The sequence below is a fragment of the Taudactylus pleione genome, unplaced genomic scaffold, assembly GCF_031769625.1.
Source record: "Taudactylus pleione unplaced genomic scaffold, aTauple2 ptg000198l, whole genome shotgun sequence".
Taxonomy (NCBI): Eukaryota; Metazoa; Chordata; class Amphibia; order Anura; family Myobatrachidae; genus Taudactylus; species Taudactylus pleione.
Genome location: NW_028284600.1, coordinates 9,925,565 through 9,951,787, shown reverse-complemented (window position 1 = coordinate 9,951,787; position 26,223 = coordinate 9,925,565). Strand labels below are relative to the sequence as shown.

General features: G+C 41.2%; 1 protein-coding gene across 1 annotated transcript in view; it reads left to right on the top strand.

Moving 5' to 3' along the window:
* The window catches only part of LOC148518853 (alpha-2-macroglobulin-like), a 229,079-nt gene extending 203,875 nt beyond the window's left edge, over positions 1 to 25,204 (top strand). Inside the window, exons 27-36 of the mRNA XM_088476974.1 lie at positions 715 to 789; positions 6,285 to 6,447; positions 11,447 to 11,652; positions 12,597 to 12,812; positions 16,867 to 16,994; positions 18,556 to 18,646; positions 19,936 to 20,004; positions 20,796 to 20,898; positions 21,693 to 21,734; positions 25,101 to 25,204. Of these exons, the coding sequence (XP_088333100.1) occupies positions 715 to 789; positions 6,285 to 6,447; positions 11,447 to 11,652; positions 12,597 to 12,812; positions 16,867 to 16,994; positions 18,556 to 18,646; positions 19,936 to 20,004; positions 20,796 to 20,898; positions 21,693 to 21,734; positions 25,101 to 25,129 (1,122 nt within the window). The 3' untranslated portion in view covers positions 25,130 to 25,204. The remainder of the gene's footprint in view (positions 1 to 714; positions 790 to 6,284; positions 6,448 to 11,446; positions 11,653 to 12,596; positions 12,813 to 16,866; positions 16,995 to 18,555; positions 18,647 to 19,935; positions 20,005 to 20,795; positions 20,899 to 21,692; positions 21,735 to 25,100) is intronic.
* Positions 25,205 to 26,223: the final 1,019 nt, after the last annotated feature.

Below are 26,223 nucleotides of genomic sequence, written 5' to 3'. Positions count from 1 at the left end.
CCTAGCAATTTGGTAGAGAAACAAATTGGGCAGCATGGTTAGTGTATTGTGTGGAGTTTGTATATTGCGTGGGTTTCCTCTGGATGCTCCAGTTTCCTCCCACAATCCAAAAATACACTGGTAGGTTAATTGGCTCCTGACAAAATTAAATAAATAAATAACCTAGTACAGTACATATTTATAAGTTTGCATGTACATGTGCTATGGAACATACTGTACATTGTAAGCTCCACTAGGGCAGGGACTGATGTGAATGGCCAAACATTCTCTGTAAAGCGCTGCGGAATATGTATGCACTATAAAAAGAACTGATAATTAATAAATAAAATAATCATTTTCAGTTGAACTCCAAGTAATATATCAAAAACAATTGGAACATGTAATAAAGAATATCCCAATGCTCTGTTTTGGTTTGGTAAAAAAAATTATTAAAAATCAATAAAAACTGCTAAAATCATGTAATTTGGACCTGTTTACATGCAATACTGGTTTTTAAATCCGATTTCAGAACTAACAATAGATCCCATAGTGATTACAAACTGGTACTCGATTGGACTCAGAACCCCTAAGTTAAGGTGTGTTCGTATTTCAGGAAACCCAAATCACACAACTCTAATTTGTATTGTTTTTGTTTAAAAAACATTTTCTAGATTTCTTTCTTTCTAATTATGTCAGCTGAGTATAACTGCATCCCATAATCTGTTTTTTTTACAGGGTGGAGTAGAAGACGGAATTTCCCTCTCTGCCTATGTAACTACAGCTCTTCTGGAGGCTGGCGTGTCTGTAGAGGTGGGTGACCAATATCATGTAGATAATAATGTTCTACTTTATGCTACAAGAATGTAGAATTGTAGAATAATTTAGCTGCCCGTATTAGAATATTGTGCACATTGTGTTAGAAGACCATATACTGTACCATGCTTTGGTAATTCACAGGGATTTAAAAAAAGTACACTGAGTGAAGTAGTAATTGGAAGGAATACCAGCACTGTCACTTTGGGCCTGAGGGCCTGATTCAGACCCGGTCGCAAGCGCTGTGCGCTCGCAACCGGGTCGATGGTGGGCCAGTGCGCACGCGCATGACGGAGCTGGCTCCGTCGTGCGCATGCGCGAGACCCGGATACTGACGGGCACTCCGTGGCTCTGGGTCTCGCACCAAAGGGGGTGTGCTGTCGATGTTGAGTGACAGCTTGCCCCCTTTGGTGGGTGGGCCGGGGGAGTGGCTGCCCAAACGGAGGCGTTCCCATGTGAACGCCTCCGTTTGGGGGCGGCCCCACTGACATCACGAGTGATGTCAGTGGGAGAGATTTTGGCTCTGTTAGAGCCGAAATCTCTCTGGGGCTTGCGGCAACGAGACCCTACCACAAGGGTCTCGTTACAAGCCTGATGGTCGTGATGGTCTTGACCATCGCGACCATCTTCCTGGCTGCTCGCTATAGCTATGCGAGCGGCCAGGAGGCCGTTCTAAACAACCAGAAGGCCAGCCCTGATACAGAGCGAGCGCTCTGTCAGAGCGTCCGGCTCTGAATCAGGGCCTGAGTTCGAAGTCAATTAAATATGTTTAACATTAAAAAAGCAAAAAAAAAATAGAAGCAATTTGCTCCTGGAAGAGCCATGCTGTAATGCAAGGGGTGCAAATGCATGTATTTATTTATTTGCATGCAAGGTAAGTGCATGCAGCGAACAAATACTGTGCAACTTTATATTTCCTATGAAATGTAGCATTAATCTGTCAGGATTCAGCCTGGGAATGACTGTTAATTACCACAACGCCGGTTTCCCCTGACTAGGAAGCGCGGTCAGACGTCAGGTGCAGCGGTGGGTAACATGCTGAATATTCTCCCCAGGGCTCAGGTGACTTCCACGCGATTCTCAATATTGGAGTTCCCGCAGCGGTGGTAATGGGCGCAGCAATGTTGTCTGTATCACCTAATCGGTCTCTTATCCAATGGTAGCCTTTGTAGAAGTTTAGAGATATAACCGCACCAGTTTCATATATTATATATTCTCCAATATTAATTCACACATGTATCTTCCTTAGGGGAGAGGTGCTACCCACTATAAACAAACATCCAAACATTAGCAAAAAAGTATAATGTATAGGTGCACAAAATCATATAAATGTTGTATATAACTTTTATTAATTACATATAAAATGAATTATTCTAAAAAGGATGGTGAAATATTTATTTTTTAATAAAATCTGTGTTGAAGATTGTGAGTTCTTTAAATATGGGATTTATAGGAGTATTCAATATGAAACGATAACTTCACTGCCGAAGTTAACGTTTCATATCGGAGTTTTTTTTCTGCGTTAAGTCTGGTGCGCTCTCCCACTTATCCCCGTATTCAAAATAAAATTAACGAAAACGGGAAACTCCGAAGTTGGATTTGCGTAAAGTTACCAATTTTTCCTTAAAATAATTGTAAGACCCCCCCTAAAGTTGTAAAAACATGGGGGATCACTATGGATACCCTTGTTTTAGCCTTTAATTGAAAGTCGGGGATTTAAATAGCCGCAGCAGGTGCTTTTTTCCCGACATTGAAGAAGTGTTGCAGAAGAGTACTTAGGTTATTTTTTTAGTTTTTTTAAGTGGTCCCATCAAATTTGGGGTACATGAAAATGGGTACTAGCATATTTTGGTGTCCCTAAAGTAAGTTTTAAAAAATTCTGCATTTGTGCACCTGCCGCTATAATTCTATTCTAGAAAACACCTGCCGCATACTTGCAGAATAGCCCTGAACCTATTTGCCTATTGTTTAACAATTTTTTCCCATTTTTTTTTGTTTGCACCCCAATTTTTAAATACATTTTTTGGGGTGTCCTTATTTGTTTTTTAAACTTTTTTTGACACAGTTCTTTTTTAAATGTCATTCTCAGGGGTGCAGGCTATTTTTTTTAAGCCTGCACCCCTAAACCCCAATTCTGCACTTTTTTTCGACACCTATTCAATGGTGAAAAGTTATCACCATTTTTTATCAAAGACTTTTCAAAACTGCGATAAGTCTTTGATATTGAATAGTGTAAAACTAAAACAAGTGATATTAACGCAAAAACGTTAAAAAGTGCGATATTAACACAAAAAACACCCATATTGAATACCCCTATTAGTGGTTTAGTGTGCCAATATATATGTAGCTTCACAATTTTCCTATTTAATTCTGTCTGGATCTTTCATATTATATTTGGCAACTATTTCAGACCACTGGTCAACAATTAAACAATGTTGCAATATCCTGTGCTAACACTGTATTTTATTTTGTTGAACTATCCAACCTCTTAACCTGCTGAAATGATATGCACTTTGTTTCCTATACTAAAAGAACAAAGATATATACTTCAAAATAGATCTTATTTGTGTCTGATTATCATATTATTATATCTAAAGCTGGGCATACACGTCCAGATAAAATGCCTGTCTGACCGACAGACATTTTATCTGGCAGCCTGCCAGCCGCAGATGTCCGTGGCATACACTGTGAGATTTCTCACAGTGTATCAGCCCGACATCTCTGCTCCGCCCCCGGGGGAGGAGACATCTCTGCTCCGCCCCCGGGGGAGGAGACACAGGAAATGTCTGTCTGTCGGCTGCGGCTGGGCATACACTGCCCGATGCGGCCGGCAGTTTACCTGTTAAATATCGCATCGGACGGGCATGCTGGAGCAATATTTAACTCTCGGTCGCCCGTAAACACGCTACAATTATCAGGGCGATTCGCGGATATCGAGCGGATCGCCCCGGTAATTGTGCCGTGTATGGCCAGCTTTAGTCAGGAGACAAAATAAACATATATTCCTGGATGATTCTGATTATATATCCAATTATTTTACTACATGACACACACACAATAATATCAGAAACCGTCTGCCTCTCACTAATTCTTGAAGAGCAGTTCCTGATTTAGAGCAGCATTTAGGATCAAAGTATAATAATATAGTTCTTGTTATAAAAGCTGTTTTCAAACCATAGTGTCTAGTCATACAATAGCGATTCTGACATATGGTTCAAAATCAGTAATCATAGATAAACCTGAATGTGTGTATCCAATCCAGGTAAATGTCAGTGGTTGTTTTAACAAAACATAATATACACCGGCTTATTCAAGGTTATAAGTGTTACCAACATAATAACAGCCTAAGTGGAAAGTATCATAAAGTTCCCTCCGTCTAGTATATGATGAAATAGCATGAGTGATATAATTGTTAATTAGATGAATAACATCTGTAGCTGAGGCAAGTTCACTTCATGCTATTTATCTTCTGATGTAGTGCTCTATTATCTCTCCTAGGAGCATATGTAGTGTTATAAATCATATATATATAATACACCATTATTCTGTTTAATCAGACTGTGTCGCAGCTTCTGATTATGAATGTCGCTCTGCTCCAGCATATATTTATTAAGGCAGTTCACATGCAGACATTCTCTGGGTATGCAGTCGGGAAGCCATCGAATGTAATCCCGACAGCCGGCTTCCCGACTGATTTATTCCGGCGAGAGTTAAATGACAGGCATCTAAATCTAGATGACTGTCAATTTACCAACGCTGGGAGACCGGCACTCAGCATCCCGATCAAAGTGATGCCAGGCGCCGAGCGCGGACAGCCGCAGGGGGGGAGGGTTAGGTATAGGGCTCCCGGGGGGGACTTAGGGTTAGGCTCCCCCCCAGGAGGTTAGGGTTAGGCTAGGGGAAGGGGGGGTTAGGATTAGGCACTTAGAGGGGGGATTAGGGTTAGGCACTGGGGGGAAGGTTAGGGTTAGGCACCCCTAAGGAGGGTTAGGGTTGGGGGGGGAGGTTAGGTTAGTCAATACTTACCTGGGGACGATCATGATTTTCACCCATGTCGGGCAGCCGCTGTCGGGATTCCAACCGCCAGACAAGCATCCAGCGGTAAATCATAACGATTCCATTCTCTGCTCCAGCAGATATTTATGATGTCATTCACATACAGACAGTCTGCTGGGGCCGGGGAGGGGGCGGTGATGCCCTCAGAAGCCAGGATCTCTGTCGGCTGATGGAGATTTCCTGGCCTCTTTCTCTAAACTGATGGTACGCAGATTACCCAATGCTGTGTTGGACCACGCAGCTCGGATAAGTAATGCACAGGGGGTGTGATGCCTCCTGCTGCATTACCATATCTGCAAGGTTTGCAATTGCAAAGCTGCCTGCGTGCATACATCATATATCTATAGCCCGCGTGCATACATCATATATCTATAGCCTGCGGGCATACATCATATATCTATAGCCTGCGTGCATACATCATATATCTATAGCCTGCGTGCAGCTTTGCAATTACGATACTTGCAGAATCAGGCACTTATACATCAGGTGAAACACTAAAACTATATGGAAAGCACAGCTCAAATAGACAAATACAGACCAAGAAACAAACCAAATTATAAAAAAATCATCACAATTAGCAATCAATTTATTGGGGTATAATTACTAAAGTGAGAGTTTTTAGAAATGGAGATGTTGCCCATAGCAACCAATCAGATTCTACTTAACATTTAGAGTTGATGTCCGTTTGTTTCTTTGTATTTCTTTTTTTCATGTTACGGAAGACTGTCAATAGAACAATGCACAGATCAAAAGAAAGAAGCACAAGATTAAGCTAATGAAATAAATTCCAAAAACAATTAATTTAGTTTTGATAACTAAAAAAATTTAATACCTTCAGTTCATTGCTTGTTTTTACTCACTTAGGTCCTGATTCAGCAAGGATCGCAGTTGCTAATACGCATGCAATCGGCCGATTGTTGCATACTGGGCATCGCAGTGCGCATGCGCGAGTACTCCACTGCGATCAGGACTGTGATTGCAGTGACTACGTAGACCCATCGCAGAGTGATTGACAGGAAGTGCTGTTTGTGGGTGGTGGTCAGGGATATTCAGGCGTGCCAGTGCATTTAAACACTGTTACAGGGGCGTACATAAATTATCCACTGCAATGCCGTAGGCAGCTTGAGGACTCATAGCGTGCGATGAAGTTTGCAATTTCTGAGTAAGGTCAGAGCTTGTGCAAGTGTGTGTGAGGCTGCGATTGTACTCAATGGTACCGATGGTTTCTAAACATTACGGATTTGTGTAAGGTAAAGTGGGCGTCCTTGTGTAGTGCTGCAATGGCATAGCGATCGCAGTGGAGTAGCATACTATAGCAGTAGCGATCCGTAGTGAATCAGGCCCTGAAATACAATACATTAGTTAATTATTTATTTGCATTTTATCATTAATTCCATCACAATATTGAGACTCATACATATCCAATTCCTTGGCAGGATCCTCTGGTCAGGGACGCTGTGTCCTGCCTGCGGAAGGCTGCTGTGGATGTGACCAACGTATACACCCAGGCTCTGCTGTCCTACACCTTCACTTTGTGCGGAGAGACGGAGCTCAGGAAAATGTTGATGGATAAATTGGAAGCTAAAGCTGTGCGAGGCGGTAAGGAATAGACCTAGCTACAGGTATATATGGTGCATATGTATTTTATACAAATATACTTGAACAATACATACTTGCCTAATCCTGGGAAACACTCCAGGAACATCCTGCCAGACCCCACTCACTTCACTGGTCTGAGGGCTCCGGTATCTCAAATCAAACACCTACAAGTATGGAACAATAGTGGATAAGTGGCAAGTGTGGGAAATGCCCTAGGCAACCAGCTTCTACCTATCATTTTAAAGAGTGTACTTGATAAATGCTACTTCAAAACTGATTGGTTGCTTTGGGCAGCTTCTTAATTTGTCCACTTCTCCATTTTCTTCACTGTTGCTGCATTGCAATGAGAGGAAAGGTGATATAAGCATGATGCAGACCCTCCAACATGACCGTTCCACCAGGTACAAAATGCCCTGTTCCTGGACTTCCCTCATCATGTATGATTGCAGACACCTGTGGGGAAACACCTGACTCATCATCTAACTAGTTCAACACAGGTGATTGCAATCATAAATTAGGTAGGAAGTCCAGGGACAGAGCATTTTGTTAGGGACTAGGGGGAAGGTTAGGGTTAGGCACCCCTAAAGGAGGGTTAGGGGGTTAATAGTTAAAATACTTAATATCGGGATTTTGGATGCTGACAGTGTTCCGCTGTCAGTATATAAACCATCGGACATAGGTCCGGCGGTCTTTCAAACCGATCCCCAGTGTAGAGAGATAAAGTACCAACCAATCAGCACATACCTATCGGCTCAATGGCAGTTAGGAGCTGTTTGGTTGGCACTTTATCTATCTCTATTTTATCTCTCTCCAAGCTTTGATAAATCTCCCCCTATGAGACAATGGGCCTGATTCATGAGTCATGCACAGTGTAAATGTTAGATGCAGATCAGAGATTTGCTTTCCTACTGCGCATGGGCGATACCCCAGTGCGAGTATGATGTAGGGGAATTTCATATATGTGCACTGAAAGAAATATATGTCTACATATTTTATTCAGAACCAATTCATATATACACTGCATGAAATAGTTACATGACACAGCTTAGGCGAGACGGCCCCATAAAGAACCCAAAAGTACAGTGGCAGAAGCAGTGCGAGTGGCCAGCGTGAAGAGGACTCGCACATGACTGCAGGTTATAAGAGGAGGAGTTCCACGCAGAGGAGAGTGGGTCTTACCAGCGGTGTGAGGAGACTGCCAGGGACGGACCTTACAGGTAGCCGCAGCAGACACTGAAAGAGGAAGCAGTGCGATCTGAACCGCCCAGAATTCTCCCGTGGCTGGAAGCCGGAGAGGCAGAGAGACTGCAGTCCAGAGTGCTGAACCGCAGAACAGGTCTGTGAGCTGTATAACACACCATCAGAGTTAATGGAGACAGCTACATGGTAATCTACATTTCAACTATTAGAACCTTCTAACAAGAGAAGAATAAAACCACAATCATATACTCAGTCCCATTTCAGGCAGTTCAAGTTAATAGACTCACTTGTACTAGCTAAACCTTTTGCAGCTACAATAAAGACATTTGTCTATGTAGCCTGAAAGACATTGGTTTCTATCCACTGTTTAGTGAGGACACAAACTAGCAGTCTCTGATCAGCAGGAATTCCTCAGGAAGCCGCTGAGAAAGTAGGCGGAGAAACGCGTAGAAGATGTCTCACAGTGAAGATAGCAGATTGGTCACCATAGGATTACAGCGCTGAAGCCGTGAGAGCAATAACGAGTGGCGGTGAGAAACTTACTTGGTCCGGCTAGTGGTGTAAAGGATCTGGACTCACATACTTGGGGAAAGGTGCTTAATCACACATGCTGCAGAGGGACATAGCGAATACTTCTTACCTTATTAAAGCTCTTCCCCTCCTGTGAAAAGTTCCATAAGGATCTATATACATTTATAAAACAAAAGTACCATGCTAGTGATCAGAGACTGCTAGTTTGTGTCCTCACTAAACAGTGGATCTGTGTTAATTTATACACAGTAAAAGGAAAAGATCCTGTTTTCTTCAATCAAACTGTTTTGGTTCAACCTTATCTTTTCCTATAAAGGATCATTTGTGGATACACAAAAGTACCATACTGCTGATGAACAGAGATTGCTATAAGACAGCTCACATTTGTGTTTTATATCTGGATATTCAGTGTACTTCATGAAAGGGACTTAATTACATTTTCAGCCACAAAAACAAGCTTCTATTGGAAAGCGAATTGCTATATAATTCCAGAGATTGGATACTAACAACTTAAAATTGATTTTGCTTGCTGAAATTGTTACATAATAGCGTAAGCTGTGGTATAAGCATTCAACACACGGCCTTTGAACAAGGAGCTTTCTCTGTGCATTTTAAATTTCTTGGCAGGATTACTGTTTAGTGTATGTGAAATATGTTTATTGTATTATGTGATTTTATGTGAATTAAAATATTGGTATATGCCATCTAAACGTGTATTAACTGATAGCACCTTGAATACTTGTTGTTTTTATTCTTACGAGGCTCAGCTTACTATACAGTGGACCTTGATACCTGTCAGGAAATTACACCAGTGTAGGCAGAGTAAACCACCTTCAGTGTCAACACAGGCCCGGGCTTACGTCATCCAAGTACCAATACAGTTTTAATAAGCCGCATAGAACATTAGTATACCCTAAAGCTGGCCACACACTAAACCAACTTACATCCAACCAGCCAACTAGATGATTGGTTGGAATGAAAATCTGGTAACGTATGGGAGTAAATGATCAGCAATTTGCTCCTAAATGCCAGAAAACAGATGAAAATGGTCGTTCAGACAAGTTTGTTAAATGTTTGATCTAATCAATTTGTTCAAACAACAGTTTTTGTCCATTTTCCAGCGTTTGAGAGCAAATTGCTGACTGTCATTTGCTTTCATACCTTACCAGATTTTCATTCCAACCAATCAACTAGTTGGCTGGTTGGATGTAAGTTTGTTTAGTGTGTGGCCAGCTTAAGACTGAGTAAGCCATTTCCTCACAGTTAAAATAAGAGAAGAGAAACGTTTATACTGTCAATGTGCACCAACGAAGGGAGGGGTTAGTGACTGAAATAATTAAAGAACTCTTCAGAATTGATTTCTCACAGAATCGTAATATATTAGCTTTGTTATATATGTTGTATCCACTTACTTTGCAGCCCAAGAAAGAAGCAAACCTGTTCAATAAAGCTTCGGCAAATTTAATTACTATTGTTATTTAGTGTGTCGATATAGTTGTTATACTTATTGTTGGTAGTAAATGCTTTTTCTGCAGAAATTATTGCAATTATATAAATAAAACTTTAGAAAACACAATCCCTTCTCTGTTTGAGTCTGCATGAGTGAAAATCCTGCAACGATATCTCTCGTGATATCAATCAACCAGGTGTGCATGTTACACATGAATCTCTGTCGCACTGCGCATGTTTGCAGAGAGTCGCAGCTGTGATGGGAGTGTCACAGACATGTCACTGATAGTGGTTGCTAACTTAGGTGCCTAATCGTTCACATTGGAGGCCATACTGTGATGGAGAATCTGCACCTAGGATGGGGCTGGAGCAAGCTTCAATGGTACGACTGATGATTGTGTTGAAAGATGCACCAAGCATTAGTTAAGTATCTTTACACTCCCGGGGAAGGACTTGTAGCGGCATTTGCATAAAGTAGCAGAAGCAATACCAGCACAAGACACACACGGACACTGCAGTGTCCAACTCAGAATCAGGCCCAATGTGTATATGATCCACATGTAATATTGAGGTTGGCCCTACAATAAGTAAATTGCTCTTCCATTTGGCACGCCACTGATACTGGTGAGAGGGAGCCTAAAGTAGATTTGCCTTATGTTTATGAAAGAAACCAAGAAAAGGAAAGTGTAACATAGGGCCTGATTTAGAACTGCACGCCATCCCCACACAATGCCGATGTTCATGTAGTTCCATGATTATTGACAACTGTATATGCATGGAAAATTCTGAAACCTCCTATGGTGCATGCATTACTCAGAGTGATCGCACAAAAATGCTGTTGCGATCAGGAAGATAAGTGATGGGCGTTCCTGAGTGGTAACTAGGTGGTGGCTACTAGTGCATGCAAAAATGGTCTGGGTCCATTATGTGAGTGTCCTGGGTGTGTCAATGCAAGCGGTTGCATTCCCGGATGCACAGCCACTCTCATAGGAGGCCGTGGACAGATGGAGACACTGTGCCTGCTGTAGGGTGAGTGCAGATTCGGTGGTGCGACAGTTGGTGGCGTAGGAGGATGACTAATCAGTATTACAGCGTGCATGGGCACTAACAGTTGATGTCTCAGTCACTGCACATTAGGCCGCACGAATGTACACAAGGGAATGAGTTTGCAGGCCATTTGCATAATGCCGCAGACGGGCGACAGTCAACAGACGCTGATGTGTGCGCTTTTGCGTGTGACTGAGAATCAGCACCATAGTGTTTACCGTATAACACATAAAGGTGAAATAGAAATATAATGTGTACTGTACATTTGATGAGCTAGAAAAGCCTTGAAAACCGTATTAAAACACTACAGGCTCCCTTGAGGTCAAATGTAGAGTTTTCTAAAACATCACATTTTTGGAATACCTAATTGTACAGAACAATTACACGCTGCTGTATATACAGTACTATTTCCCTTTGTTCAATTTTATCTGTGCTGGAGTCTACCCTACTCTAGGACATCTCATGGCAGATGTTTCCATCTTGCACTCCAGGCTTGAGCTGAGAACTTGATTCTACCCGGTCTGTTCCAATGTAGTCTGTAACTGTTATGTATACCAAAGGGCACTTGTACTTTCTTTGGATATCATTATAAAGCAGGATAGCTTATGGTGGGATCATTTATCTAGACCAGAGGTATGGAGTTTAATTTAGGGTTAGCTCTGATTATTTGATTTTACTGCATATCCTTCTATTCATAGTGATTCCTAATGTCCTATGTATTTGTTTATTATCTATGTATATTTTAATAGTATTTATCACTTTGTATCTACAGACGGACAGCTGCACTGGGAACGGGAGTCTGCTCCTGCCTCTGATGTTCCATACTGGTACCGAGCCCCATCTGCAGAGGTGGAGTTAGCGGCCTACGTGCTCCTGTCTCTTGTCTCAGACTCCATAAAAGACCTGGGCAAAGCTTCGCAGATTGTGAACTGGTTGAGCAAACAGCAAAATCCATATGGAGGATACTCATCTACACAGGTGATAATAGAGAGTGCAGCATTGTGGGGAAAAAAGTAATCCAGAGGCAATAAAGCTCAGTAATGCAACAGTAAGAGAAAGATACAAAGTGAATTTTCCTTTCTGTAAATGCACCTAGAGTATCTGCAGGACTGCGAGCAGAGACGGAAATGTGTATGGTGGTAAAGTAAAACATTATTTAAGGTCCTGGCCATTGTCATTTTTAAACCCAACCTCTATAAATTAAAATTTTGACATAATATTGCTCAATTAATCATCATTTATGTCTAAAATAAATGATGAGATTAAGGGAACATTGGACGTCTCTTCATTACATTTCTCATACTTGTGTGTTCGTATAATAATATAATAACATTGTGATTTGTGTGCATGTACCTTCCATCAAATTGCCCCGGGTGAACAGACATCCCATAGGAAATATATTTGATATACAGTATGGAGCCTCTATAAAAGTCCACTTCTTTTGTGGGAGAAAAGGGCTCAGCTTCCTCCTGCTGATATAAGAGAACCCTCCCCCAATATCTAGTCTCCATACCTTGAAGTACTTAGCCTACATAGAGAAGTCAATGTCATAAATTCTAACAGCTTCATCCAGCTTCTGCTGTCGGAAAATGTGAGTTTTCACATCCCTTGAAGACCTCATCATCTTAAAGTATGAATCAATACGTTTTCCATAATTGTGTGTATTCTTTCTTGCAAAGCTTTTGGATTCCTGCTATGAGCTATTGTAAATTAACTTAGGGGTCTATTTACTAAGCAGTGTTAGGAGACAGAGTGAAAAGTGATAAGGTGCCAGCCAATCAGCTCCCAACTGTCATCTCACAGGCTGTGTTTGAAAAATTACAGTTGGAAGCTGATTGGCTGGCACCTTATGAATAAGATTTAAAACTATCTTACAATATAGATTTGTCACATTTACAAACTGATTATTTTCCCATCCACAGGACACCGTTGTGGCTATTCAGTCCTTAGCCAAGTATGCAGAGGTCACATTCAGTGATAAGGGTGATGTGACTGTGACTGTCAGTTCTAAAACTGGTTTTCAGCAGCAGTTTCATGTGGACAACAATAACCGGCTGCTGCTCCACAGAGCATCACTGCCAACCATACCTGGAGAGTACACGGTGACATCCACCGGGAGTGGTTGTGTCTATGTACAGGTTAGTGGAAACTTTCCATAAAATTTTTTCAAACTATGGGGGGTATATTTACTAAAGTGTGGGCTGTTAGAACTGGAGATGTTGCCCATAGCAAAACAATCAGATTCTACTTAACATTTATTTAGTACCGTCTAGAAGATAATAGATAGAATCTAATTGGTTGCTATGGGCAACAGCTCCACTTCTAAAAACCCGCACTTTAGTAAATATACCCCCTGGTGTCTAACTGTAATAGCTAAGGCCATTTAAACCTATCGTTGTACAGTACCTGTATTGTATGTGTGTGGTAGGTTATGTCAACATGCATTAGGTTGACATGCAGCATGTTGATATGTCACATGATGACATTTTAGATGTCAACATTGTGATCATATCAACATTCTGAGATTGTCCACATGTTTAACCATGTTGGCCTTCTAGAGTCGACATTGTGGTTTTGCCATTGTAACAGTCGCCCATGTGACCCCATACCGCATTATATCGTTCTACCTGCCAAAAGGATAGTTTTTTTGTTTGCAGCTGTCTGAAACAGGACAGTCATCTGCAAAAGTGTAATTTGACAAAGTAGAAAAAAGAGGCAGCCCATTACAAAGTAATGTACAACAGCATAAAAATGGTAAGTTGTGGTTGGTGTCAAAGTGGGTAATCCAGACTGCAGCCAAGGAAAAATAAGGCAATTCCCACAATACTACTAAAGCATACACAATAATAAAGTGTCTTCCGGACTGTCTCGGATACAAAGTTAATGAAAAAACCTTTTTGAGGATAAATTATCCAAACGGAATACATCTAATGGGTGATCTTCTCCAGGCACTGCCAGTGAGCTGAGTAACCATAGAGAATGTCCAATCAGTGTTTTTTCCCCAAAATAATTTTAAATGCAAGTTCGATAGGAGTAGTTCTCTCCAATTGCAGCTTGAAAATAGGTCAAACAATGTACTGAAGTATAGGAGTCTCTTATTACAGACATACACTCAGGGGCGTTTTAAGAGAGGAGGGGGCCCGTGTGCACTCCTTGTGTGGGGCCCCCTCCTCTCTCCCTGGTGGCTGGCAGCCGACTGATGCGGCTGGCCAGCCACAGGGCACTAGAGTGTGCCCGGAGTCTATTGCGCATGCGCACAACGCCGGAAAATGGCCGTGGCGGACATTTTCCCGGTGTTCTGAGCAGCGGTGACACCTGACGCGGGACCTTGGACAGGTAAGTTTAAAAAAAATATGGGTTCAGTGTGTGCGGTGAGGGGCCCCCCTGGATCCGGGGGCCCGTGTGCCCCGCACACATTGCACCCATTATAGATACGCCACTGCATACACTATGAACTTGTAATATCCACAAAATACTGTACAGTACTTTTTAGTATCACAGTACGAAACATATCTAGAAAAAAAAAGTATTTATAGAAACTTTGACAGCATAAAAGTAAAAAAATCTTTAAGACTGCAGACATTCCTCACTTAACTACAGAGTTCCGTTCCTACTACTAGGGGCCATATTCAATTACCCACGAAAATGGCTGTTTTTCACCAAAAAAAGGTGAAATTTCCCCCCCAAAAAAACGGCAAACAAGCGAAAGTGGAGAAAAAAAACTGGAGAGAAGTTTTCTCCATCCCAGACCAGGAGAAAAAAAAGGCAAAATCCCTATTTTAATTTTGGCAAAAAATGTGGGGAATTATTTCAGTACCCTTTCAGTACCCTTTAATGATAAATGACCCCCCAAAAAAATCATAAGTTGCATACTTTGGCGGAGAATGTCCGCACAAATTTTGGGTTAAAAAAAATAATTGTTGAAATGTGTTTGTGACAAGAGAGACTAGAATGAGGATCAATCCACTGAGGGCCAAACTTAGTCAACATTGACTGACGATCTTCCATGTACCTAGTGTACCTACTGTATAAATAGAAACTACTGTATGATCTGTGGGTATTAGACCATCTGAGATTTAATGTATCTTTTACCTTATATAGAGAACACCCATATGGGTCCTTGAGGGTGACAGCTAACCAGGACCGTAACTAGGGGTGTGCAAACGGTGCGGCAGCAGAGAGCGCAGAGCTCTGTGGGTGGCACCGTCGCTCACCCATGACCCCTGCATCTGGCTATCAGGATGTCTTTCCAGCCACCTTGCAGCTAGAATCTCTGCAGCAGGGCCGCCTGGAGCATCCTTAGGATGCTTCAGGCATGCATACCGCTGCCCTTACAGCTCCCATAAGCATCCTGAGTTCTGGGCATTGCTGTAATTCCCTGCGTTCATGGCCCCACCCTCCATGCTATATTTACTATATGAATGCACTGTACTGTAGTAAAACTCTATGTTGACACAAGTACAATACATTGTTGCTATACTTTATTTTGACACAAATGTGTTTAACTTACAAATTGCATCATATTCTATTTTGTGGTTCTCTCACAAAATTTGAAGAATCCCGATGAAAATGTGATACTGAATATTGTAATTGCAGCATAACTACTGTTAAAGCATTGAGTATACTATACACCCACATAGGGACCTACAGTATGATATTCTATGTGTGTGTATATAAACTATACACTGTATACTTATATATGTACACATATACTGTAGAACAAAAAATACACACTGTTTTAACTGTGCAAATGGAATTATTATGAGAAATAAGCAATCCAGCTACTTTAGAAACTACTACTTTTTAACTTCTTGCACCAACTACTAGAGATGCAAATGGAGAGACATGGAGGGGCAAGTGGAGAGAGATGGAGGGGGAAATGGGAGAGAGATGGGGGGGCAAAAGAAGAGAGATGGAGGGGGGCAATAGGAGAGATATAGAGGGGGCAATAAGAGAGAGATGAAGGGGGTGATAGGAAAGAAACAGAGGGGACAATAGGAGAGAAACAGAGGGGACAATAGGAGAGAGACGAAGGGGAAATGGGTATGAATAGCACAGTTTTTTCTCTTTCTGATTTCTCTTTCACATAGAGAGACATGGAGGGGCAAATGGAGAGATATGGAGGGGCAAATGGAGAGACATGGAGGGACAAGGGTAAGACATGGTGGTGCCAAAGGGAGAGAGAGGGGCAATAGGGGAGAGATGGAGGGGGGCAATAGGAGAGAGATGGACGGGGGCAGTAGGAGAGAGATGGAGGGGGCAATAGTAGAGAGATGGAGGGGGCAATAGGAGAGAAATGGAGGGGGCAATGGGTAAGAATAGCACAGTTTTTCTCTTTCTTTTTTAAATAATATTACATTATTTTGACCCAACTACTTTTTGGCTTAGTGGTGTCATGAAAAAATTATGGAGACCCTAAAGATGCGTACACACGGTACGATAAAATTGCACGATATTAACTATAACGATATCGCTCATATTGTTCTTTTTTTGGTGCCTACCAACCAACAAATGGCCTGTGATGCGCGGGCATGTATGCACGATAACGATATCATCCATCGGCCGTGCATGCAGGCCAACCTGGACGATTTCATCCAGGTTACATAGGGACCCGCATTGGGTCGCTGGCCCATCGTTGGTGGGTTGGTGGTATGCTGGATGAACGATAACGATCATCCAGCACACTGGGAAGGTGCAGGATGATCAGTCGGCGATATCGTTATCACTGACTGATAGTACCGTGTGTACGCACCTTAAGGATGCTTCGAACTGAGACAGTCTGGGAACCACAGGCTTAATGTATGCCCAGCTTTAGAGTGCCCTTTCCCATCCCACCAATCTATGCAGAGGAAAAGATAGGTGGCAGAATTGTGCAATTAAAAAAATTGTGCAGAGTAAAATCCCACATACATACAATGCACAAACTGGCATTGTACTCACTCTGCATTAGGCAAAAAGTGTTCTATAAGAAAGTAAAAGCCACAATGACAACTGTGGTTATATGATAATAGAATATTGTCTGTGGCCATGTTTATGCTATGGGTTACATGTGCACACTTGATTAATGTGTCCATGAAAAATGCAGTATAGATAACAGCTACTTTTGGGGTGCTATGTACTATAACAGACACAATGCCTGAACTCTTATCTCTTTCTGGATAGTACATGACCTTATTTGTTCTCAACCAACAGGCAGTTCTGAGATACAACATTCCTCCCCCTAGAAGAGATGCCACCTTCTCATTAACTGTGAAAGCATTTACAAAAAGAAATTGTCTGAAGGATCAAGTGACAAAGTTTGAAATTCTTATCAATGCTTCGTGAGTACATATTATATATACTGCATAGTGACTATTACACATTAATATATTACTAGCGAGCAATAAACACTGAAATCCTAATAGTGTCTAATAAGCATGGATATTCTAATGGAATCGGTATGATTTACCGCTGGACCCCTGCCCATCGGTTGGAATCCCGACACCAGGAGGCTGGCAGAGGAAATCCCGATCGTCGAAGGTAAGTATTAGCTAACCTATTTCTAACCCTAACCCTCCTTTAGGGTGCCTAACCCTAACCTCCCCCCCTAGTGCCTAACCCTAATCCCCCCTCTAAGTGCCTAAACCTAACCCCCCCTTCCCCGCCGCCTAAACCTAAGTCCCCCGGGGGGTGCCTAACCCTAAGTCCCCCCCGGGGGTGCCTAGCCCTAACCCTCCCTCCCACTAGCCTAACCCTAAACTCCCAGGGGGGTGCCTAACCCTATGTCCCCCATTCGAGCCCTAAACCTAACCCCCCCCCCACGGCTGTCTGCAGCGGCGCCCAGCATCACTTCGATCGGGATGCCGGGCACCTGTCTCCCGGCATAGGTAAAATGACAGGCGTCTAGATTTAGACGCCTGTCATTTAACCCTCGCCGGGATATGACAGTCGGGAAGCCGGCTGTCGGGATTAGGTCCACCGGCTTCCCGACTGCATTCCATTCTAACAATAACAAATTCACTCTAATATTCTACATGAGATCAATAAACATTACATTGTGACTAATTAACACTGAATTCCTAATATTGACCATTGAAACACAAATATTCTAATAATGACTACATTTTTGTGTTCAATATCCCTCACCCACTATATTAGTGAGCGAGGATTGATTATACTAAGAGAGCTTTGGAGTTTGGGAAACAGGATTATCTATGAATTCAGTCTGATTCATTTTTTTCATTTCCCTTTTGTCCATAACACCTATTTCTTTTAAAAAACATATTTTTTTCTAATTAAGTTAGCCGCAAAGCAACTACAGGTTGAGTCTCCCATATCCAAAATGCTCGGGACCAGGGGTATTTTGGATATCGGATTATTCCGTATTTTGGAATATTTGCATACTATAATGAAATATCTTGGGTATAGGACCCAAAACTAAACACAGAATGCATTTATGTTCTATATACACCTTATACACACAGCCTGCAGCTCATTTTATACAATATTTTTTATAATTTTGAGCATCAAAAAAAGTTTGTGTACACACATGAAATTCATTTATGTGTCATATACACCTTATACACACAGCCTGAAGGTTATTGTATACTGTATTTTAATGAATTTGTGCTTTAAAACAAGTTTGTGTACATTGAACCATCAGAAAGCAAAGGTTTCACATTCTCAGTCATACTAAAAATATTCTGTAATTCGGAATATTCCGTATTTCAGAATATTTGGATATGGGAGACTCAACCTGTACTATAAAATGTAACAATCCGAATCAGTGTTTCAAAAATGCATTCAGGTAATAGAGAAAACTTTTAGTTGTTATTAAGTAGGTAGAATGTAGATTAAAAGTAAAATTAAAAACTTTTCCATGTCCTTTTTTTGCTCCTGCAGATACACAGGTTCCCGGGACAAATCCAACATGGCTGTTATTGAGGTGAAGATGCTGTCTGGATGGATCCCAGTGAAGAGCACAGTAAGGAAGGTCAGTCACTGACATATCGTGTGCAATATTACATGGGCAGTTACTCTGTCATGAAAACATAAAGAGACATGGTAAATAATGTGCAGTATTTGATAACACTAATGATATTTTAAGGTGCTGTGGTTTCTGTGATTATTTTGTCTTGTAGTAGCCATACTAATTTTCAACAAGGGCGAATTAATATCTTTTCCTAACCAACATTTAAGCAATATCCCAGAGATCACTAATTGTAAATGAGAACAGTACCATACAGGAGTATATAAAAATATAAAAATAATTTATCTATTATAATAGTAAGACCATTGGCTGAACGTCCATCATTAGTGGTGCAGTTATAAATTTGCATTAATATTCTCTTGCAATAGATTCATTATCTGGAATTGGTCCTGACAATCTTTATTAGCTATTGCCGCTTATCGTGGCAATAAAAGATTAAGTTTTGCCCCAATGTACCATACAGTACATCATATCTAGGGGCAGGGGCTCCCCTCAATGTGTAAAAGTAAAGAAATCACTAATGCGATCTCCTTACTTTTGAGTTTGGGACCTGGCTATGTTACTGCGTGTGCCAGCCGCCATTCTTGTAAATTTTGCAGAGGGTAGCCCATAGGCTACAACTGCTAACACCTATGGCATTAGCAAACAAGGCCAAGCTCCGGACTGCTCTGCATTCTGGTACTTGGTAATTTACACACGTTAGAAGCCCCCATAGAAACCTGTGGGGGATGAATTTATGGGGACTGTTCTGGGGAAAACGCCTGGTAGATACATCAGGGTGGTGCATAATATTTGTGGGAACCCCCTAAAAAATTATATTTTTGGAAGTCTATGGGGTATATGTAATAGGCTGTAGACTTCAGGCATTGGCAAGTTCCATGCAAGACTGCCCAATGTTTTAAAGTAGCAGTCATTTAAAAGGCAAAATCAACCTGGTTTTACCTTTCCAATAACTGCTACTTTGAAACATTGAGCAGTCTCGCACGGGACTCGCCAATGCCTGAAGTCTTCAGGCTCTTACATTTAGCAAGCGCTAAAGGGGATATGTATCATTTATAAATGAGGCCCTTTGGGTTAAAGATTTTGATAATAAAAAAGGAAATTACCCTGGGAAACTTTATACACATTGGAACTGTGTCACCCCAGGACCATTGTAGTCCTAACCTCACAATTACTAGCAAGGTTGATTTATTGTATGTTTGCTTTTTTAATATAGTAGATATCAATCGAATATACTATAAATATCATGTATTAGTAATTGTCTTTTATAATGAACCTCCTTCTATTCATAGTTGGAAAAAGACAAAGTAATTCAGAGAAGTGACATCCAGACTGACATGGTGACTTTGTATCTGAATGAGGTATGATATAATTTTGTCAAATTACTCAATTTATGTTTCTGTTTTTTTGCTCTATAATAGATCAGATAGTCTGCTAATAGATCATATAGTCTGCTAATAGATCATATAGTCTGCTAATAGATCAGATAGTCTGCTAATAGATCATATAGTCTGCTAATAGATCATATAGTCTGCTAATAGATCAGATAGTCTGCTAATAGATCATATAGTCTGCTAATAGATCATATAGTCTGCTAATAGATTAGATAGTCTGCTAATAGATCATATAGTCTGCTAATAGATCAGATAGTCTGCTAATAGATCAGATAGTCTGCTACATACATTTTTGCACATTTTTTTTAAGCATAAAGTTTATCTTACAATACTTATCTATGTGTGGCCATTATATGGCTCCTAAGTATCTGTGGTTTATTTATTAGACACTGACATATTTAAGTTGAAATTCCATTTCAGTTCACGTGTACAGTAGCTGAGTGTAGTTCTGTAGCACATTGTGCTTGAGTTGACCTTATATGCAGCATATACAGTAAATCATATATCACAGTTGTCACAGTACCTGTCACCTCCCCACTGGCTTTGTATGAAAACTGCGACTGTAGATCATCCACAGCTTCTGAGATAGAAGAATTGCATTCACCACACATAAACAAGTTTCATATTTATTCTCACATTAAGATTTGTTTTCTATTGTATAATAAATTTAATGTGACCCTCTCCATCGCCCCTACCTGTCTCACAGCTGTCAGTAACATATGCATGTCATCATTATAATATAATATCTTCTTCTTTAGATGGGACATACCCCGGTAAATCTTTTATTCATGGTGGAGCAGGACATTGAGGTCAAGGACCTAAAACCAGCCACAGTAAAAGTGTATGATTACTATGAGACAGGTAATAATGTAGTAATGAAATATTGGATGTTGTGAATATCATCTCAAACTGTTTTTCAGATCATCTGAAGTTACTTTCATTCTTTAATCAAATTATAACAAATGTAAAGCTTGTATGCTATTCTTGCACTTACTAAGTAATATACTGCAGTGTGCAGGGACAGCAACAGGGACCTCCCCCCATGCCAGGTCATGAACTACTTACCCCCCTTCCCCCCTAGACTTCCTCACATAGACTACTCATGTGGGTGACCCAGCAGTGCGTAGTCTATGTCCTAGCGGGGAAGGGGTAGTCCATGAATCAGCACTGGTGCCAAGAGAAGGGGGGAGAGGGTACTAATTACATGGCCTGGGCCTGTTGGAGGGGTCCGGCAGGGGCCCAGGTCCAACGCCACCCTCTCTCCCTCTTACCTGTTAGTAGCCCAGCACATGCTGCAGTGAGAGACCATGGAAAATGCTGCAACTGAGCCGCAGCTTACTCCTCTTCTCTGCCTGTGGGGGGAGTGATCACCCTGATTGTGTCCCCACCATGGATTGGCATCGGGCTGAGTGGCTCACATTGCTCCGCTCCCCAGCCTGCAAAATAGGTTGTTTTTTTCTGAGGGGGCTTGTCCACACCACCCGCAATTAGGTCACGCCTCCAATAGTAATGGGGTAATGGGGCCCGGGCGGGCTCTCTACGGCCCTGTGAATCAGCGGGAGGAAGGTCTCTTCCAGGCACCCCATGTGTAGGCTTCTGCACAAGCCTATGACTGTGCAACATGGATATAAAAGTTGTGTTTTATTATCTTCCAGATGAACAAGCGATTGCAGAATACAACCATCCCTGCAGCACAGGTAAGAGTAAGTCATTGTTGCCATTATACATTAACAGCCTTTATATCTTGATAATCTATATCTAAAAACATAAGATGAGTATTAAAAATGTCACTAATAGAGCATTTCATCATTAATAATACTATATTATGAACAAAAACAGGTCCAATTTACATGATTTTTGCTGTTTTTAAAAAGTTTTAAAGAAAACCGAATTCCGGCCCAAAACACTTGAGTGGTTTTGCCAAAACCAAAACATGATGATGAATTACTGTAGAAACAAACACGGGGGTCAGCGCACATCTCTAGTCACCATTAACAACAAGGACTCTTGTGATCCTTACATGCTGCCAATGCCTATTACTCCATTGGGTGGCTTTCTTGTGTATAAGAAAATTGCATTAGGACCCATGTGTAATACTAGAAGAAAATTCCTATACGCTTCCTCTAATGACAAGATTTCAATTAAAATTCATGACAAATTTGGACACTGCCCTATACTGTGATCAAGCGCTGTCAAAGCAGTGTAGCTGCTAAGAGTCTTATAGAACAGAATTGTAATGTGTGTTTACACTGTCTTAAAAGATAATGGGATCTAGTTACTAAGCAGTGTTAGGAGACAGAGTGAAAAGTGATAAGGTACCAGCCAATCAGCTCCTAGCTGCCATCTCACAGGCTGTGTTTGAAAAATGACAGTTGGGAGCTGATTGACTGGTACCTTATCACTTTTCACTCTGTCTCCTAACACTGCTTAGTAAATAGACCCCTAAGTACTTTATCCACCATGGTTATGTAAAAAAATAACTTTACTAGCGTCAAAAGGAATAACTAACCGGTTTCATAGCTAATAGCATCAACATCATACTGGACAATATTTACTGTAAGTTTACTTAACTAAGGAAAGTGAACTACAGTACCTAAAACTACAGAACTCCAAGTTTTTATTATAAATACAGGAAAAGTGGATGGTACTGTATGTAGAAAACTCTTGAACTTTGTTCCATATGCCATGTATAAAAATCCAATCAGACAGTCTTGTACAGTCTTAAATAACAATAAATAACCCTTGTGTAGCAGTCCACACTTTGAGGATGATGAGAGAGAATCCCTTTAATCGAAGATGAAGCTACAACACCAGCAATCCCATCATGTTGATGTGCTTACTAGAAAATGGAGTTAATATTGCCTTTAGCAGGTTCTTTAGAACATTGTAATCATCTCACATGTGTTTATCATATAATGCCAGCATGGGCAGATAGCCGCAATGAAGGGCAGCTAGTGACTAGAAACAAGTGCCGGTAATGCGTCTTCCTTGCCCTCTGGATGGTATATAAGGGCAGTGCGTTAGTAGAGGGAATACTGGGTCCTCCTTACTATCATCCATGTGACGCGTTTTCAGATACAATCTCTCTATGAAGTACGGATGTAATCGTGTTCCTATCCTCCTTATACTGTATTTATCCTTGCATTGGTTAATTGCCAGAAGTGATGTCACTCAGAATTAGGTCTGCATTGCAGTTGCTTGAATCCAGGAAATGTTTACTTTCAACTTCTAAAACTGTAATAGGTGTAATGACAGCTCACTCAATCCTGTATGTGCTGCCATTCAGATGCACCGAGAAGGGGGAGCAGGAACTCTTTACCCAGGCCAGGTCCTGTTGGAGGGGCCTGAGTCCTGCAACCCTGCCCCCATAACAGGATGCAACGCTTTGGGCAGGGAGAGAGACTTGCCCTCCCACCAAGTGGATCAGCCACCGGTGACACAAGTGTGTCGCACATGCCCGCTTAGTGTCCACGCATAATATAGGTTGATGTTATGGAAGGAGGGGGTATAATCAACCTCCCCAAATTAACCACGCTCCCTCCTTGCTGTACCGGGGCCCAGTGGAGCTTTCGGCGCCCCTGCTGCCATTACACTTTTTACAGTTTCAGATGTGGAACTCAAACATTTTTCGGGATTTGAGCAGCTGTAATTCAAACCTAGATCCAGCAATGACACTTCCAGCATTTACCAAACGCCAGTATACAGTATAAGGAGGATCTGAATACAGTAACATCCGTACTTGATAAAGATAGTGTCTCAAAACACGTAGCACTTCTACTAAAGATCAAAACAGTTTAAAGTAAAAATAACTCATCTACATGCACCACTTGTAAAGCCCTCGCTCCTACCAAGCTATGCACAAGCAAAACTTAGATTTTGCATTTCCTTATTGGTACTTCAGGTGCTCTTGTTTGTGTTGCAAGTTCATTGACTTGAAATTTGTTCTTCGCTATTTTATTTTCTCCAAATCATCAATTTCAGTTCTGTTCCTCATGACCCATCCTCTCAGAACTATAGGCCTCATTTATCAATGAGTGATATTCTTGTTTTCACTTGTTCGTTGTTACCAATATTAAATGGTGCTCCAACCAATCGGCTCATAACTGTCATTTTTCAAATACATGACAGTTAGCAGCTAATTGGTTGGAGCACCATTTAAACCTGGTAATGAGTGATAACAAGAATATCACTCATTGATAAATGAGACAGTAAGTCGGTAATCTAAATATAGTGTGATGCATAGCTCAGCGAGCTGTGGCTCTCTCATTTATAATTGCTTTTATGCCTTACTAGATTAGGGTTATTTTAATACTCATTATGTTATAACACAGTATATTAAATGTATATTTGTCATGATTTTCAGTATGCTTAACATGTTTATGCAGTTTTAGATTAACTTCTTAAGCACATAGGGATTGATTCAGCAAAGAAAGCAGTTGCTTATACGCATGCAATCAGCCGATAGTTGCGTGCGCGAACTGGCCACTGCGATCGGGACTGAGATCATAGTGGCTACACAGACACGTCCCATCACAGAGTGATCGACAGTAAGCACTGTTTGGGGGTGGTGACGGGGGGGGGGCGGCCGAACACATGTGCATTTGAAAGCCGTTGCATGGGCGTGCATAAATTATACACTGCGATACCATACGCAGCCTGAGGCCTCATAGCGTGCGCTGAAGTAAGCAATTAATTACGCTGAGTAAGGTCTGACCTGCCTTACCTGTGTGCGAGCCTGCGATGGTACTCGATTGTACTGAAGTTTTCGTAGTCTGGCTAAACATTACGGATGTGCGTGTAATGTAAAGTGGGCGTCCTTATGTAGTGCTGCGGCAACATTGCGATTGCTATGGATTAGCATACTATCGCAGTGAAACTGCATGTGTACGCTATATTGCATACTGTAGTGAATCATGCCTATACTCCTATATCTGTATTACTTCATCATATCCCTTTACCTTTATAGATGCCCATATAATATCTGTACTGTACTTCCCATTGGAATGTGATCTCTTCCGACACTATCCTGAAAATAACCGTTTTCTATTTTTGCTGGATTGTAGATGAAACCGCTGGTGGCAATTCAAGATAACCACAGAAAACCCTGTAACTGACTGTTATATCTACGAACACCTGTGACACAGCAGTGACAACTGGCCATTACATAACACAGTCCAGCTACAATGAATGTAGAAACAATAAATATAATTTAGCAAATTTCTTAATGTCTACTCATTTGTCTACTGGCTGCAAGTGGTTATTAGCATATTTACTGTATATGGCTTATATAGGGGCCTATTTAATGACATGTGAGCTACAGATGTGTCCTCCTGCATCTTTGCCGTTGATGCAGCAAATAGCGCTACATATAGCGCTAGTCATGCGCCTGTGGCCAAGTGCGCATTCTGCATTCGCAACCGTGATCCACAGGATTGTGTGGTGTGTACCATGGCACACGTGTGTGCGGCAAGTCACATGGCGTGATGCATGTGCACATTTGCCATCAAAGTTACAAAGAAGGAAGAGGACACATCTGTATCACCAGCATCACCTCGCGGGATTTATCTCTCGCACATTTCTGCTCACAGCCTAGTAAGGTGCAAGCAGAAATCATCTATTGTAATTACTGTTTAGCACACATCACACAAAGCTGCTCTCTTGTAACTGGATCTGCCTCATGAAATGCCCCTCCGTGCTTATAACCTCTATTACCAGTTTCTGAAATCTGCTATCAATTTCTTTAATCAATGTATCCAATGATATGGCTGATCAATACAAGGAGATATATTATATATATATATATATATATATTTATTTTTTATTTTTTAAAGAGCACGGCCAGGATATATTGTCTTCCTCTCAGCTGAACACAATCACCTTCAAAATTTTAAAGCACAATCATTTATCATTGCAATTTCAGTATGTTTTATGTTAGAATGTTTTATATCACCAAACTTTGGCTTTACAAATAAAAGTGTGACCAAGTTAGCAGAAAAGATTAGTATGCATGCAACTAATAATTATGTTCTAAGGTCATTGTCCAAGGTCCCAACTGTACTGGCAGCTCCATTTACAAGAATAGCTGAATCTTACATTTCATGTCAATGAAGATTGTGTACAGGGGCCTCCAACATTTGATGGCTGTATATATACATATATATATATATATATATATATATATATATA